The sequence below is a fragment of the Mandrillus leucophaeus genome, unplaced genomic scaffold (assembly GCF_000951045.1).
Source record: "Mandrillus leucophaeus isolate KB7577 unplaced genomic scaffold, Mleu.le_1.0 Scaffold12, whole genome shotgun sequence".
NCBI classification, from domain to species: Eukaryota; Metazoa; Chordata; class Mammalia; order Primates; family Cercopithecidae; genus Mandrillus; species Mandrillus leucophaeus.
In genome coordinates, this window is record NW_012100320.1 from 6816252 (window position 1) to 6828524 (window position 12273).

The window sequence follows — 12273 nt, forward strand, 5'->3', positions numbered from 1 at the left end:
AGTGGTGAGCAAATGTGAAGGTTTAGGACATCACTTACATCACTGTAGACTTTATAAACACTGTACACTGCAGCTACAATAAATTTAAAATATTTTTCTTTCTTCAACAATAAACCTTAGCTTACTGTAACTTTGATTTTTGTTTTTTGTTTTTGAGACAGAGTCTCCCTGTGTCGCCCAGGCTGGAGTGCAGTAGTGTGATCTCAGCTCACAGCAACCTCTGCCTCCCAGGCTCAAGTGATTCTCCTGCCTCAACCTCCCAAGTAACTGGGATCCCAGATGTATGCCACCATGCCTGGCTTATTTTTGTATTTTTAGTAGAGACGGAGTTGTGCCACGTCAGCCAGGCTGGTCTCAAACTCCTGATCTCAGGTGATCCTACATCCTCGGCCTCCCAAAGTGCTGGGGTTACTGGCGTGAGCCACTGCACCCGGCCACTGTAACTTTTTTATTTTATAAGCTTTTTAATTTTTTAACTTTTGACTCTTGTATTAACACTTAGCTTAAAACACAAGCACGTTGTACAACTGTACAAAAATATTTTCTTTCTTTATATCCTTATTCTATAAGCTTTTTCTATTTGTAACATTTTTTTACTTTTGCTTTCTACTTTTTAAACTTTTTTGTTAAAAACTAAGACACACATTAGCCTAGGCCTACACAGGGTCAGGATCATTAGTATCACTACCTTCCACCTCCACGTCTTGTCCCACTGGAAGGTCTTCAGTGGCAGTAACAGACATGGAGCTGTTCTCTCCTACCCGCCTGAGGCTGTTTTACAGTTAACTTTTAAAATATATATAAGTAAAGGGAGTACACTCCAAAATAATGATAAAAAGTATAGTAAATCAGAAACCAGTAACATGGTTGTCTGTTATCAGGTATTATGTACTGTACATAATTTGAAGACCTCCATCATATATGTGGTTCACTGTTGACCAAAATGTTATGTGGTGCTTGATTGTAATCATATGCAGGAGTATAGAGTTGGGAGTACACAGAAGGGAATTAACCAGTTTTTACTCTAGGTCTTTCCAGGTTATACTTCTGATACTATAAACTGGCATTGCTCTATTCTCAGTAAGTTTATAACATGTTCAGGGTTCTATTTTTATTCATCATGGCTACATCTGGTTGAAGTAAGGAGGAAACAGTGTTACCTTAGAGAAAGTAAAAGGGACCCAGAAAGGTTAAATGCCTTTCTTAGAGACACAGTAAATCATTGGTATCAAAGCAATTATTTTGGGCACCAAATGACAGTTAATTCCCTGGTAGACTAGGAAATTGCACATTTCCCTGAAATTGATCTAAGCCAAGAATCTTTTCCTCATTTAACTCATATTCTTTTCAAGCCTTTTTATTTTTCTTTTATATATATACATATATATATAAAATACTTTAAGTTCTAGGGCACATGTGCACAATGTGCAGGTTTGTTACATAGGTATACATGTGCCATGTTGGTTTGCTGCACCCATTAACTCGTCATTTACATTAGGTATTTCTCCTAATGCTATCCCGCCCCCCTGCCCGTCACTCCACGACAGGCCCTGGTGTGTGATGTTCCCCTTCCTGTGTCCAAGTGTTCTCATTGTTCAGTTCCCACCTATGAGTGAGAACCTGCGGTGTTTGGTTTTCTGTCCTTGTGATAATTTGCTCAGAATGATGGTTTCCAGCTTCATCCATGTCCCTGCAAAGGATATGAACTCATCTTTTTTTATGACTGCATAGTATTCCATGGTGTATATGTGCCACATTTTCTTAATCCAGTCTATCATTGATGGGCATTTGGGTTGGTTTCAAGTCTTTGCTATTGTGAATAGTGTCGTAATAAACATATGTGTGCAGTGTGTCTTTATAAGTAGCGTGATTTATAATCCTTTGGGTATATACCCCGTAATGGGATGGCTGGGTCAAATGGTATTTCTAGTTCCAGATCCTTGAGGAATCGCCACACTGTCTTCCACAATGGTTGAACTAGTTTACACTCCCACCAACGGTGTAAAAGCATTCCTATTTCTCCACATCTTCTCCAGCACAAGCCTTTGTGTTTTTCAAGTTCACAAATCTTTTCCTGGTACTTGGCAAATAATGTGGTTATTGAAAGTAGATAACTTATCTACTATATGGCCATTGTGCGATCTGGGGACTCTACAGTGGTACAAGCTGGCTTCTGGGGAATGAGATAGTGATATGGTAGCTCCCTGTGCAGGTTTCTGGGCGGCTTCTCTGCCTTGGGCTAAAGCTAGCAGCTCAGGGACCAGATGAAGCAGATTTCCTCTTCCTGAATAGACTCACCACATGTCAGCTGAAGCAATATTTGCAGGGCAACAAGTCTCCTAACATGCTAGAGATGCTAGCGGTCCAGGGCTGTAGGCCGAATTGCTCATGATGGTTCCCAGTGAGGAAGCAATGCAGAGTGTGTGCACCTGCCTTCCTCCTCAGAGCTGCCACTTGGCAATTATACCAAGCATCATGGGGAATGATCACTATTGATTCAGTTTTGTCCTGTGAACTGCTCTTATTCATAGGTAAGACTGATAGCAAATATCAATGGATTTCTGTATTGTGCAGTATTTAATAAGACATTCTCTATTTTCCCTAATCCCTAGTTAGGTGGTTCTTAAATTTTTTTTTTGGATCAAGGACTGCTTTAAGAATTTGAGAAAAGCTGGGCACAGTAGTGTGTGCCTGTATTGCCAGATACTCTGGAGGCTGAGGCAGGAGGATTGCTTGTGCCCAGGAGTTTGAGGCTGTAGAGTGCTACGATTGTGCCTGTGAATAGAGTTGGCACTTCAGCCTGGGCAACATAGCAAGACCCCATCTCTTTTTTAAAAAAACTGGTGAAAGCACTCCCTCCAGAAAAATGCACACACGAAATTTTGAGTATAATTCAAGTGGTTATGACCCTCTCCACCAAAAGCTGATCTGTGAGCTGTGGATTTTAGTAAATAACCCTTGTAGACTTTCCATAGTCATTTTGTTTGATAGCCAAATAAATGCTGTAATTTTTAAACCTATGGATATTTCACAGGAAATGTATTTAATGTTCTCCTACATTGATGAAAAGTAAACACAGTATGCTTTAAATCAGCATGCCTACCTGTTGTGTTCTAGGAAATTTTTGTCAAAGCTTAAATGTTGAATAGCAATTACCTAATATTTACTTTTTCTCCCTTTTTAAAGCTTGGTAAAATGCGGCTGACAATTCCGTGTCGGGCCCTTACATGTTCTCATCTACAGTGTTTTGACGCAACTCTTTACATTCAGATGAATGAGAAAAAACCAACCTGGGTTTGTCCTGTCTGTGATAAGAAGGCTCCATATGAACACCTTATTATTGATGGGTATGTTACTTTAAGTGTTTTTGGTACCTTGAAATGACCATATATTATCTGGGTTTGTTACACATCAGATTTGGGATGAAAATTCTAAGTTATGTATTTGTAGGATTTTTGTGAATCTGCAAACCAATATTTTCAAAGTAATTTATTTCAAATTAGTGTTACGAATATTTTATCTTTTTAACTCGCTGTTCCCTTGTTTTGAAAATACGTGTGTTACTGTCAGTGCCTCCTGGCATTTGTCGTTTAAAGCACTAGTGGTTTTAAGCAGGGTGTGCTTATACCTTTTCTTTTTCCTGTCATTAGTCCATCCATCCCTAGATATGCAGACCATATTGGAAAAAGAATGTATGGGGAAATTTGGGTTAACTCAGGTTCATCCAAAATTGGGCTTTTCAATAGAAGTTAACCTGTTTGTGGAGATTAGATCCAGCTTCAGTCATAGTCTTCTTTTTCTTTTTTGTCTTGTCCACCTATGGCATCACAATAACCAATTGCTTTTTAACACCCCTTTGTTTTATCTGTCCTACCAGACATCTTGGAATGTTCCTCTAAATGTTCTCCTCTTCTGCAGCCTCCTTTTTCCCCCCCTTTTGCCACTAAACAAAAACTATTGTGAAAAGGAGGAATCTACTTGATTTTGTGGGGGGTGGGGGGGCAAAGACAGAGTCTTGCCATTTTGTCCAGGCTGATCTTGAATCCTGGGCTCAAGTGATCCTCCTGCCTTGGCCTCCCAAAGTGCTGAGATTACAGGCGTGTGAGCCACCGCACCCGGCCTGTACTTAATATTTCCTGTACTTTCTAGCAAAAGACTTAAGGCAACTTACCTATAGTATTTAAGAAAACATAGGAGCATAAAGGTGGTAATATCAGAAATTGTGTATATTTAGCAATACAAGTATAACCTGGAGCTTGAAAGATGTCAGACCAGTCATGAGGGAAAAAAAAAGAAAAACATGTAACTTAAATGTTTTATGTTTAATTTTTCAGAAATGATGGTGATCACTTAGTAGTAAATCAGAATTAAATAGTAATATTTTCCAACTTTATATGTAACATAGCTTTAGGTTCTCCCATTTCTTGTTATAAAAGCCATGTACACACATACTGTTTTAAAGAAAAATTGCAAAACACAGGAAAATAAAAAGCTTTTTCGGGCGTATAATTTTCCAATTTTTGTCTTTCCATAGTTGTGATTGTACACTGTTAATAATTTTTATCCTTTGGTTTCATTTAACATTGTAACCTAAGAATTTGGCCATAGTTAATTTTATGCATTCTTTATACATGTTTTTAAATGTCTGTTACAATATTTTATTAAAGAGATTTAACCTTTGATTACATGTTTGTGTATGTATTGCTTCAGTTTATCAAATAAGACATGCTTATTGTAGGCAATTTAGAATATGCAAAAACGTATAAAGAAGAAAAATAAATACCCATGAAGGTACCACCCAGAGGTAACTACTATCTATATACTACTCACACATAATTTTATTTTTGAAATTAAGCTTTCTTTTGTTGACCTTTTCTCACTTTTTGTCAACATTTTTCCATATGATTAAAAATCTTTGAAAATGTCATTTTTCGTGGTCACATATTTTCTTACATAAATGTGACATAAATTAGGCAGCTATATTCCTATTTAACACTAGATTTTAAGAATAAATATAACTTAAGTTGTTCAACTTTTATTTTCATTTAAAATATGATATTTTAAGGATGAATTGTTTTCTTATAGCTTGTTTATGGAAATCCTAAAGTACTGTACAGACTGTGATGAAATACAATTTAAGGAGGATGGCACTTGGGCACCGATGAGATCGAAAAAGGAAGTACAAGAAGTTTCTGCCTCTTACAATGGAGTCGATGGTGAGTAGTTCTTCACAAGGAAGGGGCAGTCTCCCTACTGCTGTAAGTCTGGTTTTCAATATTAAAATCCATATATTTTTAAAAAACACTGAGCAGTTTGTGGATAGCTTAATGATTCCTATTAACTTATTGATAGAAATCCTTTTAAATTCACTTTTTTGCCAGCTTTAAAAAATTTTCTGATATAAGATTTCAAAGTAATGTAATATAATTAGTCATTTGTAAAGTCATACTTTTGAAACTGTACCCTTTTTAAATTTTTAACAGATTTGGTACAGAGTAGTAAAGGTTCAGTTTTCATTTATTTATTTTTTCCTGGCTTTTAGTATGTTTTTGCTGGAAAGAGACTATGAGTTTTGAAAATGCTATCATCGTATTTCTTAAGTATGTCAGATACTACGCAGACAAAAATTAATATACAGTCTGTGCTTTCAAATTACTTTTCTTCTGAAGTGGACATAAGATACATTTTGATTGTTCGCTCTAATTCAGTAATTTATTATTATTTTGAAAAATAATTTACTATTATTAAATAATAGTTTTAAACTTAGTAGAACAGAGCCACTGTTGGTTTTCTACTCTCTGGCTCCAACAATATTGTGAATCTAAACTGTAACTGATAAACTGTAGGGACACTGAGAAAAGAGAGATGTCATAACTCTTCCCTTGCCTTGTATTTTAATCATTCCCATATAGGATGCTTGAGCTCCACATTGGAGCATCAAGTAGCTTCTCACCACCAGTCCTCAAATAAAAACAAGAAAGTAGAAGTGATTGACCTAACCATAGACAGTTCATCTGATGAAGAGGAAGAAGAGCCATCTGCCAAGAGGACCTGTCCTTCCCTTTCTCCCACATCACCACTAAATAATAAAGGGTAAGTGCTGAGACATTAAAAAAAAGTAATCATGAAAATTAACTTGGCAAATAGGGATTAAAGACTTGCCAAATAAAATGATTCTTGATTGTGAAACTTAACTTAGCAATCAAAGAATAGTTTGAATTTTTCCCAGGTTTGTAATACTCTGGAGGGATTCGGGTAGTGCACTAAAAGGTTACTTGGATATAGTATTCTTTATTATCAAAAGATGATTCTAGTACTGTGGTTCTCAAACTGGTGTACATACATCAGAATTACCTGAGAGCTTATTAAAATGCACACATTGCTCCCCTGGTCTGAGTCAGGAGGAGAGACTAAGAAAATTTGTCTTTCTAGGCCAGGCGTGGTATCTCACGCCTGTAATCCTAGGACTTTGGGAGGCTGAGGCAGGTGGATTATCCGAGCTCAGGAGTTTGAGACCAGCCTGGGCAACATGGTGAAACCTCGTCTCTACTAAAATACAAAAATTAGCCAAGCGTGGTGGCGTGTGCCTGTAATCTCAGCTACTCTGGAGGCTGAGGCCGGAGAATTGCTTGAACCCAGGAGGTGGAGGTTGCAGTGAGCCAAGATCTTACCATTGCACTCCAGCCTGGGCAACAGAGTGAGACTGTCTCAAAAAAAAGAAAAAAAGAAAATTCGTATTTCTAGTAAGTTCCCAGGTGATCCTGCTCCTGCTCGCAGGATGTAGAACATTTGTTCAAACTGGAATGTATGCTCTAAAATTCACCCCAAGTTGAATGTTTCAGGTGGAAAGCAGAGGAAGACCGATGATTTAAATCTGCCTCAGAATGTGAATGAGGCTGGCAGTGAATGACTTCTGTTGCAGTACACATTTCCCACTTTGCAGACTTTTCTCCCATATTTTCCGTTAGTCTTATATCAATAACAGTGTACCTAGGTTATGCTTCAGTTCATGAAACATTGTTATCTACTTTGTATAAAACACCCTCAGCTAAGCATGGATGATAATAAAATGAGTAAGTACAGCCTTAACCTTAAAGAGCTTAGCACTTTCTGGGGGGTGGTAAAACAAGTAGCAGACTCCAACTGTACTCCCAAAACAGGCTGTTAGTCCTGTAGACACATCAGGGATTCTGAGCAAGATTTCTAATTGTGCTAAAGCACAATTGTGGCACACTAATTGTAAATCTAGAAATAGATGTGTCGCTTTTTAGGTATAAAGCAGGAGAACCACATGGCCTGTTGTAACTGAATAGAAGCTAACCAGAAACCCTTCCAGCAAGCAGTAGGGACTAAAGAAAGAATGTAAGAGAGAGAAGGAAAGTCCATAGATGGCATTATTACAACACCAGATCAAGAGCAGACATTTCTGTGCCTGGAGTCAAATCATTTTCAGGTTTGACAATGTATAATGAGATTAAAGATTTCAATGAGTTCGAGACCAGCCTGGGCAACATGGTAAAACCTTGTCTGTACCAAAAAAATTAGCTAGGTGTGGTGCTCTGTGCCTGTTGTCCCAACTACTCGGAGGGCTGAGGTGGGAGGATCACTTGAAGCTGGGAGGTGGAAGTTGCAGTGAGCTAAGATCATGCCCTGCACTCCCAACCTGGGTGACAAAATGAGACCCCATCTCAAAAAAAATAAGATTTCAATCAAACATATTTCACACATTGGTATTTTCATTCTAGAGTAGTCTGTCTTGGCATAGGGAGAGAAACAAAGACATTAAAAACAGGATCATCATTCTAAACAAAGTAAATAATTTAAACACAAATCCTACTCTTATGAACATGACCTCTGATAAAAGCCTACCTTGATGGCTGTAACCCAGCGAGCCTGACCTTGTTATTACACCAATGTATTTTGTGTCTGAGTAGGAGAAAAGGAAAAGTCAGATTACCTAAAGTTAGAACAAGTATCTATAGAATTTCAATTCCAAGATATTTTATAAATGTCAAACCATAGTATGACCAAATACACATTGTCATGTGATTTTTTTAAGTGCCATAATCACAGTGTTAAAAGATATTTCATAAACCTCTGGATGTATAAATACTTTTGGGCTAAATGCATCGTCATATATATATTAGTTCTATTCTTTAGACTATTAATAGTAGTCATATGTATTTATGTAAACTATTCAATAGTATTAGTGACTATGTATTTTTTCTTTAAAGAAGACATTTGAGTGTTTAGGAATCTAGTATTTCTTCTTTGGATATTTACTTTGCTCTTTCTCCAAAGACATTTGGAGAGAATTAAATAGTGTTTATTATGTTCGGAAAATAACATTAGATGCATTAACTACTTCCTGAATTTCCCAGTGACTAATTGAACCCAGATATAGTATTTGCAAATGCCAGACATTTCTCTATTTGCAGATAAAGACAAGAAATTTGAAAGTTTACATTCTTAGAAGGAGAATAATACCGTAGTCAACACTAGTAGCTATTTTATAATAATGACTAATTGGTAACTGGAAACCTCAGTCCAGCATATTGTGTTTGTTATTGTGCAGTATAAAGGTTGAAATGCATTTCAAAACATTATTACAAATTGAAAGAAAAGCGTGCAGCCAGGAATTACAGGCAAAAACTAAATGTAAAACATTTTGTTGTCTTTAGCCACTGAATGCTTAATGTTCATCCAGAAATTGTCTGTGCTGTTTGAGATGTTTTCAAAGACTAGCATTTTAAATCCTCTCGTAATCTCTTAGACATTGTGAGAACTCAGCTAATGGTAAATGGTACTTTTTCTAGATATAAGAGGTTTAACCAAGTTTCCATTAGATGAAACATTTTTATGAGGCAGACAAGAGTGTGTTTTATGCTTCATATCCCATTCATTAAAATGTGGTAGATGGTCATAACTGGAACTCTATTCCTAGAAATCCAACCTTGGCATCTTTTGAAATGTTCTTTTTTTGAGACAGAGTTTCACTCTTGTTGCCCAGGCTGGAGTGCAATGGCGCCATCTCGGCTCACCGCAACCTCCACCTCCTGGGTTCGAGTGATTCTCCTGCCGCAGCCTCCTGAGTAGCTGGGATTACAGGCATGGGCCACCATGCCCAGCTAATTTTTTGTATTTTTTAGTAGAGATGGGGTTTCTCCCTGTTGGTAAGGCTGGTCTCAAACTCCCAAGGCTGGCCTCGGCCTCTCAAAGTGCTTGGATTACAGGCATGAGCCACCGTGCCCGGCCCTCTTTTGAAATATTCTATATCAGTGAAATTGTATCCCCATGCCCCAGGTACTTTACATGAAGCATTAAAAGCAAAAGACAGCCGCTTTATTGCTTCCTTTCTCTTTATTTTCTATAACACATATACCTTCAGCCTCTTGTATTGGTGGAGTAACGTATAACCCTTATGTTTCCTTCCAAGAGGGCTACTATAATTCTTTTTCTTTTCGAAATTAGTTTTGTTTTTGTTTTTGTTTTGTTTTGAGACAGGCTTTTGCTCTGTCACCCAGGCTTGAGTGCAGTGGTGCAATCACGGCACATGCAGCCTTGACCTCCCGGGCTCAAGCAATCCTCTCACCTGTCTCCCAAGTAGCTGGGACTACAGATACATGCCACCAGGCCTAGCTAAGTTTTTTAAGTTTTCGTAGAGACAGGGTCTCCCTATGTTGCCCAGTCTGGGCAACCTCTGGGCTGAAACTATCCTTCTGCCTCTGCATCCCAAAAGTATGGGGATTACAGGAATGAGCCGCCATGCCTGGCCCCAAAATTAGTTAAATTACTATTTTTTCCTTCTCCTTTTTGCCTTTCCCTTAATTTTTAATAAATTTTTTTTAAAAAGCTACTCAGTTATTTAAACTTTTCACTGTTTTTTAGAGTCCTAATTCTTGTTTTATGTTTTCTTTTTCCAGTTATAGTATTCTCCCTTTAAAAACTCTCCACCACCTATTCATTTTGGAGTATTTCTTTTTTTTTTTTTTTTGAGACGGAATCTCGCTCTGTTGCCCAGGCTGGAGTGCAATGGCGCCATCTCGACTCACTGCAACCTCCACCTCCCGGATTCAAGTGATTCTCCTGCCTCAGCCTCCCAAGTAGCTGGGACTACAGGCGTGCACCACCATGCCTGGCTAATTTTTTTATTTTTAGTAGAGATGAGGTTTCACCATGCTGGCCAGGCTGGTCTTGAACTCCTGACCTTGTGATCCACCCACCTCAGCCTCCCAAAGTGCTGGGATTACAGGCGTGAGCTACTGCACCTGGCCTCATTTTGGAGTATTTCTTCTTGTTTCACTACATTCATTAGATTCAGCAGGGCTTTTATGCAAACAACATGCTGATAACTCTACTGGGCATTGGGTATACTAAACAATACCCAGTTTTTGTTCTCCTGAAGACTACAATCCAACTCCAAACCACTCAGATTGCTTCATTCCCTCTTTCTTATTATATGTATTTTCTTTGCTAGGGCATACGTATACTTCTTACTAGCCAATACTTCAGTGTTGTTTTAAAAGGGTTTCCGAATTTCATTTGATGTAGATATCTTTCACTCATATCCTGGTAAAGTGGCTCAACTGTACCTTTCTCTTGCATTCTGAAAGCATAGGTGATGATATTCCAAAGGCAATGTGAGGTTTGTGAATGTTGGATACCATTGCATCTGTCCATTTCTTCCTAAGGCCTCTGTTAAATGCTATTATGTATACAAATTATTTTCTCATAATTGTGTATAATCTAAATTATACATTACTTTGCTTGGTTTTGTTCTTATTTCCAGTGCAAAACCTAGGGTTTGTTGTGAGATACAACCTCTTTTTTTGTTAACTTTGAGAGTTTAACTGACTAATGAAAACTATGCCAATCTTTCCTTCTTCCAGCATTTTAAGTCTTCCACATCAAGCATCTCCAGTATCCCGCACCCCAAGCCTTCCTGCTGTAGACACAAGCTACATTAATACCTCCCTCATCCAAGACTATAGGCATCCTTTCCACATGACACCCATGCCTTATGACTTACAAGGTGAGTCACTGGTTCTTTTGTATTGTCACATAGCATTATGAATGCCTTTGATCTATCTAGTTCTCTTCTAGGTGAATCTAAGGAAGAACTGGAAGATTGAGCCAACAGGGCCTTGAACCCAGGGAATTGAGAGAAATAATATGCTGCTGTTAAAAATACTGACCCACTTCCTGTACTGTCATCAGTAGCCAGTGTTTTACTCCCAGTGGTAGAACTAGTACAATAATCTTTAGATTTTGTGAGCTCCTAAGTACTCCGCAAATTGTTTTTGAATGATCGCTAGTATGTGGGTTTGAATTTTGGTATTTATGAACATTATTTTTTTTTTTTGCCGTGGAGAATGGAGTCTTGCTCTGTTGCCTGGGCTGAAGTGCAGTGGCGCGATCTCAGCTCACTGCAACCTCCACCTCCCAGGTTCAAACAATTCTCCTGCCTCAGCTTCCCGACGAGTAGCTGGTATTATAGGCACCCGCTACCACACCCGGCTAACTTTTTTGTATTTTTAGTAGAGGTGGGGTTTCACTCTTTTGGTCAGGCTGGTCTGAAACTCCTGACCTCGTGGTCCTCCTGCCTTGGCCTCCCAAACTGCTGGCATTGCAGGCGTGAGCCACCACGCCCAGCCCTATGAACATTATTTATTGTTCCCTGACTTTAGTTGTAATGCAACAGGCATTGTGGGTAACTATGTTGTATTATGTTTTAATTAATGGTGAGTTGAGACATTTGAAAGTTTTAGTTTTTATTCTAATGAATTTGATCACTTAAAAAGAATTTTTTTTAATTGTGTGGGTACATACTAGGTGTATATATTTATCTGATCCTTCTTTTTAAAAGCAGTTTGAAATGTCAGTATACTCATTTGTATATTTTGAGTTCATAATAATATTATCAAAAAGAATTGTTCTTGTATATCTTTGTAGCATAATAATTTGTATATTAGTCATATAATCTAAGAATTTTTTTATTAAAAAAGCCATATATGCTCATTGTAGAAAATTCAACACAGAAACATAAAGTTTCCCTCTACCTATCCCCCAACCCCACTCCCCGGAAGTTATAGCTACTCGTGTGTGTGTGTGTGTGTGTGTGTGTGTGTGTGTGTGTGTCGGAGTTTTGCTCTTATTGCCGTGTGTGTGTGTGTGTGTGTGTCGGAGTTTTGCTCTTATTGCCGTGTGCGTGTGTGTATGTGTCGGAGTTTTGCTCTTATTGCCGTGTGTGTGTGTGTGTGTGTGTGTGTGTGT

General features: G+C 38.1%; 1 protein-coding gene across 2 annotated transcripts in view; it reads left to right on the top strand.

Moving 5' to 3' along the window:
- Window positions 1-12273, top strand: part of PIAS1 (protein inhibitor of activated STAT, 1) — a 138251-nt gene that overhangs the window by 118279 nt on the left and 7699 nt on the right. For both annotated transcript variants that reach the window (XM_011968670.1, XM_011968664.1), the window contains 4 exons: window positions 3187-3347; window positions 5086-5216; window positions 5913-6093; window positions 10890-11032. In XM_011968670.1, the coding sequence (XP_011824060.1) occupies window positions 3187-3347; window positions 5086-5216; window positions 5913-6093; window positions 10890-11032 (616 nt within the window). The remainder of the gene's footprint in view (window positions 1-3186; window positions 3348-5085; window positions 5217-5912; window positions 6094-10889; window positions 11033-12273) is intronic.